Below are 10,489 nucleotides of genomic sequence, written 5' to 3'. Positions count from 1 at the left end.
AGTGCGTGCACATTGTACACACTTCACCCACGTACCGTACCTGCCCCCCATTTTGATAGTAGGCCTATCTTTGATGATATGCAAATTTTGTTTTTGTATTCTGCTTCCTTTTCCAGAGCTAGCTAGCTAGCTAGCTATAGGTCATTAACCAGAATCGTTGATAAGTGGACGGAAGCACACGGCTGTCTCTGATTTGTAAGTATTATTACAGAGGAATCGTTGCTATAAATTCTAATCTCCTAATGAAAATAATAATACAAATTAATAGCAAAAGAATGCCCCGATTGAAAATAGCAGATAGTGCGATCTTCCTCGATCATCCAACAAGTCAAGAAGCGGAGGGAGTCCAGCGCATGGCCTTCTCTTTGAATTTTTTTGCGATTTTTACACAATGCAGTGTGTATCAACTGGTCCTGTCCTAATGTAAAAAAATATCAGTGATAACCTTCCTTGGTTTACTGGAAGAATGTAAACATTATAAGACCTGAAACATTTCAACTTCACACCTCCGCTTTGCACGAAGTGCATGCAACGTCCACCGATCACCGCAGGCAGCAGCGAGTTCCCAGAGGGGCTAGCCGCCGTCTAATCAGCCATGTTCACGGTAGAGTCCGTCCGCCGGCCATGGTCCGGCATGTCCGGACGGGCATACCGGTGAAGCTACATCGTCGTGGAACAAAATATCTGTATCCACCTACACGAATGCTCTGCATATGCATAAGACTTTATATTATTTGGTTTTATAATGGGTGGCAGTTGGCTTTATATTGTTTTCTCTCGAAACATTTAGTTTTGTATGTTCTGTAAAATTATGTTAACTATAAAACATGTAGTTATTACATTTCAAATGAAAACAAGATATTGTTGGGATGGTTCTTCGCTCTTAAGTTCATTTCAGGCTCCTGTGTTTTTCTTCTCTTTTCAACCATAGTGTCTTTTAACAATGCAATTAGTCTTGATTTAAACATTATAAAGCAGCTCTGATAATTGAAATTACTTTTAATGCTCTAAACAGTGTTGTAGCTAGACTAGTCTTAGTGATGGGCTCTAAATCTAATTTAGATCACAGATTGAGTGGTTCAACAACATTATTTGTATTTAGATTGGCCCCTATGATGGAGTCATTGCTGAAGTGCAACCTGGGGGAAATCTTTGCTGGGCAGCACACAGCGTATTTTGCTTAGAGTGCTGGGCAAAATTTGTTAGTTCTGGGCAGGCCCGCCCGGGCACCGCCCACAGTGGCTACAACACTGGCGTGGCTACAACACTGGCTCTAAGAACAAATTATACTTAGGCCTATAAATTTATTTTAATAATTGTACAATGCATATTATTGCACAATCAATTATTGCACTTGCTGGCTTTTTTCTATTTATTTTAAATGATTGTTGGGGTTGAACAAAGAATTGACTTGAGTGGGATCTGACCAATGACCTCCGGATTAACGTGCCTGCGCTCTACCAACTGAGCTATCTAGCCCTATATTGGCGGTGTCCCTATTTTGCCAATATCTTTGTTCGGGGTTGCCAGTCGGTCATTTTGTTACACTTGTTACGATTATAAGTTGTTCAGGTAGATTTGTTTTTACTGTGTTAAATAGCCCCTAGCGGGCCGCAATGATACAAACATAGACTAGTTAATAGTTAGTAGGCCTATGAGTATGAGTGTTGACTGGGCATAAAGCAAGGACCTTTGTCTAATGCATGAGAGCAAACCCGCTCATTTATTTATTTATTTATTTTTATTTTATTTTTAAATCTCGAGACATACACAATAGTTTCAAGTTGTACAGGGGCTGTCTTAAAGGTTAAAACAAAAGTATAAAAACTTTCATCAAAAGATGTGTAAAACCAGACCCCTGCCAAAGAAAAATATAAAAAATACATAAAAAGGAGATCGCACTGAAACATTTAAAGTCACACAAGAAAACATTAAAGGCAGTGGACACTATTAGTAATTGTCAAAGACTAGCCTTCACAGTTGGTGTATCTCAACATATGCATAAAATAACAAACCTGTACAAATTTCAGCTCAATCGGTCATCGAAGTTGCGAGATAATAATGAAAGAAAAAACACCCTTGTCATACGAAGTTGTGTATGTTTAGATGGTTGATTTATAGACCTCAAAGTCTAAGTCTGAGGTCTCGAAATCAAATTCGTGGAAAATGTCTTCTTTCTCTAAAACTATGGCACTTCAGAGGGAGCCGTTTCTCACAAAGTTTTATACCATCAACCTCTACCCATTACTCGGCACCAAGAAAGGTTTTATGATAATAATTATTTTGAGCAATTACCAATAGTGTCCACTGCCTTTAAAACACAAGCAAAACCAGATTATTTAGAAAAAACTACACCAACAACAAAACACCGTAGCAATATAGAATGAACAGACAACAATTTAAAAACAAAAAACATAGAATGGACTAAAAACCCTCAAAAACCAAAATAAAACAAAGAGCAACTTAAAAAAAAATAAAACCAAAAGCATGAATTAAGGGATCATGTAATACCATAGAGAAGGATCAACCTCTAGAGGTCAATTCAAACCAGCCTGTTAGTTTACTTCAAGGGAAGAAAATGTTTATTGGCAAACCTGCCCTTATTTCCTGTTTAAGAAGGCAAGGCTGAATTTCGGTTTGCTGCAGCAAAAATTTCATGTTTTACTTTTCAAAGATCGTTTTTGTCAATTCAAGGGTTTTAGACTCGATAAAAAAAGGTGCTGCAAGGCACTTAAATGCTATACCCTGTATCGTGGTATAAATAGGCCTTCACCGTAAAGCGCTCGCCCTTTATTGTTATAGCGCTCGCCCTTTACCGTTATAGCGCTTGCCCTTTTAAACACTGGCTCCCCTCAGCGTATATTGTCTAATCAATACAAACTGCTACGGACTAGTAAACACCACCTCTCCCTTTGTTAGGGCTACTAAAAACTGCGCAACCTACCTGTTTTTATTTGCATGACTGACAGTCAAAAATTGTATGTAAAATAAAAAAATAAAAACATGACTCATGTCTAATTTTCTTATTGTAAAAAAAAAAAAAAACAGGATTTGATGCAAAAAAAGGGCTCCCCTGAAATTTAGTGCTCGGTTAAGTTTTTATTTATTGTGGTATTATTAACAAAGGATCGCCCGGTAACTACGGATGGGCCTTTGCACATGTCAGTAGTTTTCCATCATGAATCTTTCCAGAAAATACAGTACAAAAGGTTTTTGTTCGCCCGCAATCCTGTTAGTTCTATTACATGAATCCTGGTAGTTCTATTACATGTACCTTCACGGTTGATGGGACTCTGCCATTCTGCAGTCGAGTTGGTGATTATCGATGTCATGATTTTCTCATAGATGAACTTGGCATGGTTGCAAAGGGCACAGTGGTATTCAAAATATATTCTCGTAGTCTGGTTTGCAAATAATCTTTGAATGAGGCTATGGAAGTAACAGTGTTGATTTGCTTAGAATAAAATATAAAAAAACAGCAAAAAAAGGCAGGGTGTTTTTGAACGAACGTCGAATCTGTCCACGTTTAGCAGGGTGACAGTGGGTGCCAACCACATCTCTTCCACAGCCAACACAAACCGACGCCAGCCCTTAGAAGTCTGAGAAAGGATTCATGTATGAATTGTTTCTCATATTCAAACCTTGGAATGATTTGGCTGTAGGTTGAATTTTTTTTGTGATTTGATCACGCGAGAAGCTTTTGTTTGCAGTAGGCCTAAAAAACAAACACAATTAAATGTAGGCGTGGTTTGGTTTGGTTTGCTGGTATGTAGATTGATTGAAATACAGACCTAACTTTAATTTATTAACTCATTTCCAAACAATGATGATGTACTTTTGCTTTTAGTTATAAAGTATTGTTTTTTTGTTTACAACAGTTTCGTAGGATTTGAAACTTTGCATGTTGGAGATCAGATATAGAAGAGTTTGCGGTAACACCATGTAATAACAATCTCTAAATGAGTTGGGGTGGTTCTGAAAAGAACCGTTGGGTTAACTCGACGTTTCGATCAGTATGCTCTGATCGTCTTCTGGAGAAGACAGTTTCATTTGTGACCAACATGACAAATGATTATGATGATGCTTAGAAGTATTGACACCTCTACACGTAGCTCTCTCATCACAACTCTAAATGATTGATTAAAGGAACACGTTGCCTTGGACCGGACTAGTTGGTCTATAAAAAGCATTTGTAACCGTTGTTTATAAAATGCATGTATGGAAAGATGTTTTAAAAGTAAAATACAATGATCCACACAAATTTGCTTCAAAATTGCGTGGTTTTCCTTTTACTGTGCGAACTAACACGGTTGGCCTTTTATGGACCCCCATAAATGGCCGACCGTGTTACAAATGTAGTCGACGAGGTAAAAGGAAAACCGTGCAATTTCGAGGCATGTTTGTGTGGATCATTGTATTCTACTTTTACAACATCTTTCTACCCATGCATTTTATGTCAAACGGTTGCAAACCATTTTCAAAGACCAACACCCCCGATCTAAGGTAACGTGTTCCTTTAATTGTTATAATAGTTTAGTTAAAATAAAAACCCTTTACAACAAAGATAGTTTTTCTTTCCCAATCAAAATTCTTATGGAAAGACTAGACTTGCAGCCTGTTAAGATAGTTCTTTCATAGGGCTATATTAAAGCTCTGTGGTTCTTCACAGAGGCAACAGAGCTATAACTATAGTTTTTTACACAGGCTAGGCAACAGGCTATGGTTCTTAACAGAGGCAAAAGGGCTTTAGCTCTATGATGGTTGGTTCTTCACAAAGGCAATATTTATACATGTAGCTCTATGATTGGTTCTTCTGGTTGGTTCTTCACAAAGGCAATATCTATACATGTAGCTCTATGATTGGTTCTTCACAGAAGCAACAGAGCTATAGCTGGATGGTTCCTCACAGAAGCAACAGAGCTGTAGCTGGTTGGTTCTTCACAGAGGTAATAGAGAATAGAGCTATATTATGTAGCTCTATGGTTGGTTCTTGACAGAGGCAACAGAGCTATAGCTGGTTGGTTCTTCACAGAGGCAATAGAGCTATAGCTCTATGGTTGGTTCTTCACAGAGGCAACAGAATAACAGATCTATAGCTCTATGGTTGGTTCTTCACAGAAGCAACAGATCTATACCTTTATGGTTGGTTCTTCACAGAAGCAACAGAGCTAAAGCTGGTTGGTTCTTCACAGAAGTAACAGAGCTATACATGTAGCTCTCATGGTTGGTTCTTCACAGAAGCAACAGAGCTATTATACATGTAGCTGGTTGGTTCTTCACAGAAGCAACAGAGCTATAGCTGGATGGTTCTTCACAGAAGCAACAGAGCTATAGCTGGTTGGTTCTTCACAGAAGCAACAGAGCTATATAGCTGGTTGGTTCTTCACAGAGGCAATAGAGCTACATAATAGCTCTATGGTTGGTTCTTTACAGAGCAACAGAGCTATAGCTCTATAGAAAATATTTTTGTCTGTCACAAGCTGTGAATAATAGTATTGTGTACATCAGTATTGTGTCGCTTGAGCATTTAAATAGTCTACCCAGTCAGCTTTTGAATTATACCTTGCATGCTGTCAGTGCAGATCATTATCAGTGTCTGCATGTTGACCTCAAAGGTTTTTTGTCCTGTCACTAAAAACTGCTGAATAATAGTGTTACTTGTTATATAAATATCAAAGTCTGATAGTAGTAAGTTATATGACTGCTTTTGGCCTTGATGAATGAAAAGTGGCACCCATTCCATTTTAAGTACGTATCACTCAGTGGTTAGGGCCTGTCAATATGCTGGCCATATCCTAATCTGTAACAGGTAGGCCTACATCAGGGCTCTAGCTAGTGAGTCGGGTCGATGTGTCTGGATTGTGTGCCGTTACGCTCAAATTTTGGTCGATGCGCACAAATCATCAAGAATAACCCAGTTATGTACAATTACACATATTACAAGTCTTCAAAACTGAAACCCCAAAGATGTTGTTGGGATTGCAAAAAAAAAAAAAAAAAAAAATCGTCCCTGAAAACTTCTAAAGAACTCTGATGATTTCAGACACCAACTTTAACTTGCGCACATTTCGGTCAATGTGCACAAATCATCTAGAATAAACCAGTTAGGCCTATAATGCTCATTTTAAAACCTGAAACCCCCCGAATTGTTGATGGGATTGCAACAAAATTAAAATACACAAGACAAATTGTCCTTAAAAGCTTCTAAACAACTCCGATGACTCCAGACACCACCCTTATTTTGGAGCGTGCAGTATACATGTACATAATTGGGCATAATAAAGGATGACGTATACAACATGTATGGGGTGCGCTTCATGAATTACTTGACATTTCGTGTTGACTCTTTTAGTTTTAGTGACTTCAATGATCAAAAACCTTGGCATAGTTGTTCGTTTCCAGGATGTTAAATTTGTCATTTGGATTGTTCTTGCAGAAGACCCCCAGCGAGTGACTTAAATATATAACCAATCGTCAGGATGGACCCGCTGAACATCTTAACTGGGAAGTACTCCCTGAGGTCCATGAAGCCATTGGACCTCAACAGCTGCACCAAAGAGTAAGTTTACAAATCTTTGCATTGTATATTCTGACGAACAAAGTTGAAAATCTCTTTGATTATGGATACGTTTCCCCATTATTTTTTTATAATTAGGTGTTCGGAGCAGAGCATACATGTAGCTCTGAACACCTTTTGTTATTGTTCGTTTTTTTAGGTGTACGGGCAACAGCCTGAACAGCTTTTTTTTTCATCTTTAATATTCTTCTCCCCGAAGTTTGTCCGCAAGAAAAAACATAGTTGCGAAGCTTGCAATAAGTTGAAACTTGGCATGCAGGTGGACAATGATCAGTAGATGATACACAAGTTGTTACGTCACGATGACGTCATCTGAGTCAGTTGTCGAGATATACCAATTCAAAGTTTATTATTTCAAAAAAACTTAATTTTTGATTTACAATCAATACATCATCGGAAAGGTCTTTAAAAACTGCGTAAATGCTTCACAGTTATGACCCCACTTTGACCTTGTCTTCCGGTTCAAATTTTAGTTTGTACTGGTGAATTGTTCATGTTTGGAATGTTATTAATTAATCCAGGGTTCTAACAGCCGGTGTTGATGTTTTGTTATTGTCATTTATGAGCAAGCAACTATTGGTGCAACTTTTGACATTAAAAAAGAAAAGAAAATGTTAGCTCTCCATTGAAAGGAATGCGTTGCCTTGGATCAGCCGAGTTGGTCTTTGAAAAGCGTTTGTAACCGTTTGTTATAAAATGCATATCTGATTAAAAAGATATTTTAAAAGTAGAATATAATGGTCCACACAAGTATCGCTCGAAATTGCGTGGTTTTCCGTTTACCTCAAATATTTGAGCTTGATTGGTAGTCGGAGTTGCGAGATAACTATGAAAGAAAAAAAACACCCTTGTCACACGAAGTTGTGTGCTTTTAGATGCTTGATTTCGGGACCTCAAATTCTAAACTTGAGGTCTCGAAATCAAATTCATGGAAAATTACTTTCTTTCTAAAAAACTACGTCTCTTCAGAGGGAGCTGTTTCTCACAATGTTTTATACTATCAACCTCTCCCCATTACTCATAATCAAGAAAGGTTTTATGCTAATAATTATTTTGAGTAATAACCAATAGTGTCCGATGCCTTTAAGCTGTTTTGGCATTGGACTTATGTTTTAGGCTACCAAGACTGTGGTTAACATTCAGTTAGGTGAAACTTACCAGCGTTCACACTTGGAATTCCATGTAATGACATGGGGAAACTAACCGTCCTGACCGGAAAATTAGCCACCAGTTTTATCTGGAATGTGGCACGGCGTCCAGGTTGGGGGAAGTTCCACATCCTGGGCCTAGTGGTTTCCCTTTACAGTGGCTGCTGGCCAAATGCTCTCTTGGAGCAAACAAGTGGTCTGGCTGTCTAGTTCAATGTTGGACAGCATTTAAAGGCAGTGGACACTATTGGTAATTACTCAAAATAAACCTTTCTTGATTACGAGTAATGGGGATAGGTTGATAGTATAAAACATTTAGAGAAACAGCTCCCTCTGAAGTGAGGTAATTTTTGAGAAAGAAGTAATTTTCCACGAATTTGATTTTGAGACCTCAAGTTTAGAATTTGAGGTCTCGAAATCAAGCATCAGAAAGCACACAACTTCGTGTGACAAAGGTGTTTTTGGTTTCATTATTATCTCGCAACTTTGACAACTGATTGAGCTCAAATTTTCACAGGTTTGTTATGTTATGCATATTGTTGAGATACACCAACTGTGAAGACTAGTCTTTGACAATTGCCAATAGTGTTTCAAAATGTGAAATGTGGGAAAAGCTGGTGGACTAGTGAAATGTACGTATGTACAACATGTAGGTTAAAGCCATTGGACCCTTTCGGTTCAGAAAAAAAAAAAAAGTTTACAGATTTACAAATAACTTACAGGGTTTACAGAAGGCAATGGTGAAAGACTTCTCTTGAAATATTATTCCATGAAATTCTTTACTTTTTGAGAAAACATCAAAACTAGGCCTGGGCGAATTATTCGAATATCCGGTTAATGGCGAATAGGTTTTCCTATCCGTAACCGCGAATGCCTTTTTTTTCTTAACCGGATATCCGCATAGGGCGCAAATACCGCTGTACAAACCGGATAATTCTGTAATAACAACCGAGTAACCGGATATTCTTTAACTATCCGAATATCCGCGGACGTCGGGCGACAACGACTATAAATGTTTCGTCTGAATCCTTATGAAACTTCTGTTAAGACAGCATAAAACAGTATAAATTAAGTATTTAACGCTGCTCACCTCCGTGAAGAGTTAAAACAATGACATTTCTGACGTAATTTGTCCAAAGATTACACAAGTTTTCCTTCACGTAGAGTCAAGTCCGATCAAAAGAAAAAGCAAATCGCCATCTTTAAATTAGATCCGGTCATTTTTATGAATGAACCGAGTGACACTGTCTAAAACTAATATCAATCCGCCCATAAGATCTCATTCACAAATGAACAGCGCCCTCTATTGGCAAAAAAATAATATTTTTTATATATTTTTTTTTAAATAGCGCCCTCTCGTGGCGAAAAAAAATTATTCGAGTATCCGGTTAATTTCGGATAGTTGGCCAGCGGTATCCGAATAACAAAATTTCACTATTCGCCCAGCGGTAATCAAAACAGTATAAATTCTCGTTAACGAGAATTACGGATTTATTTTAAACACATGTCATGACCGATTGAGCCTAAATTTTCACAGGTTTGTTATTTGATATAGAAGTTGTGGTACAAAAAGTGTGGGCCTTGGACAACACTGTTTACCGAAAGGGTCCAATGGCTTTAACAGGTCCTGCTTCAGTGCTTGCTACAATTACTGCAATGTTAAGGGCAAACCCTGTATTGAATCCCAGGCAATAGAGCCCACCTTTTGTGAGAATACATCTATACTATTAAAAGCGTAACCTGCGCCATCTTGGATTGAAAATTAGAAGGTCCAGTGGTATGGCATCCTTGTGGAATCCAACATGGTTGTTTGTGTGGAATTCAATACGTTTGTGTGGTTTCAGACGTCGGGTTGCAAGTCTGCAAAACCCGGATCCAAACTCGCACTTACAAGTCATGTGATTGGAGGAAGTTTGGGCGGCGACCGTGCGTCAACCACTGGTCGATGTTGTTACCAGACTTCCTAGAAATCTTTCTGACAGGCGACTCATTGGACAGTGTTTCGCAGATGGTGCTCCGGATTGGTTGATTCATTGCCCCTTGAACGCCCACCCGCCATTCGATCCGCCCTTTTTGGTCAGGTTACTTTCGTGTTGTACTAAGCATGGTTCTCCGGATTGGTTCATTCATTGCCGCGCAGGGTCGAAAGGGTCGAAGAGGCTGGGTGCCAGGACAAATCCGAAACCAATCTCACGAATTTGACCGAATTTGCATTGAATGGATTAAGTACCGTAGATTGATGTTTCGCAGGTGACCATGTGTCAACCACTGGTCGACGTTGTTATCAGACTTCCTAGAAATCCTTCTGCGGGTGACTCATTTGTTGAAAAGATTAAATGGAGAATATTTATAAAAAAGCATTCACTTCCAAACGGCATGAGAATTATCATGATGAACAAGGATGGGATCAAACGGAAGCTTAATAATTTGGAAACATTGGGTAGGGCCGGCTATAGGTTGGAAGGTGTCTAAGGGAACTTTACAATTAATAACATTTTGGGGGTGGGGGGGGGGCCTTACACAAAGAGCCATTCTGGTCAGTGTATTGTGAGTGGTGTGTTGTCTGGTTTGAGACAGGCCACCTGTTGCTTGGTGAAGAAGGTCGCTGTGGGACCACTTTAGGTTGACAGTGGGTGGCGACCTTGGACCTTTTGCCAGTAAACTCAAATGGGTACATGAATACCGTTTTAGAATACGGTCTGTTCATGGAGGTATAATGTTGCAGTTTCAGAGTTTAACCATGGCGGTAGAATTGTGAAACCAT

The 10,489-nt window shown here is 38.8% G+C and overlaps 1 protein-coding gene across 3 annotated transcripts in view; it reads left to right on the top strand.

Moving 5' to 3' along the window:
• Positions 1 to 10,489, top strand: part of LOC139945707 (uncharacterized) — a 58,518-nt gene continuing 48,029 nt past the window's right edge. For 2 of the 3 annotated variants that reach the window (XR_011787165.1, XR_011787166.1), the window contains exons 1-2: positions 1 to 195; positions 6,437 to 6,559. Coding sequence is in view for 1 of the 3 variants with exons in the window: in XM_071943053.1 (XP_071799154.1) it covers positions 6,480 to 6,559 (80 nt within the window). In the remaining 2 variants the exon portion in view is untranslated. The remainder of the gene's footprint in view (positions 196 to 6,436; positions 6,560 to 10,489) is intronic. The other variant, XM_071943053.1, reaches the window with a different exon arrangement.

The sequence above is a fragment of the Asterias amurensis genome, chromosome 13 (assembly GCF_032118995.1).
Source record: "Asterias amurensis chromosome 13, ASM3211899v1".
Lineage (NCBI taxonomy): Eukaryota > Metazoa > Echinodermata > Asteroidea > Forcipulatida > Asteriidae > Asterias > Asterias amurensis.
Note: the sequence above shows the minus strand (reverse complement) of the source record. Positions and strands in the feature narration are given on the sequence as shown.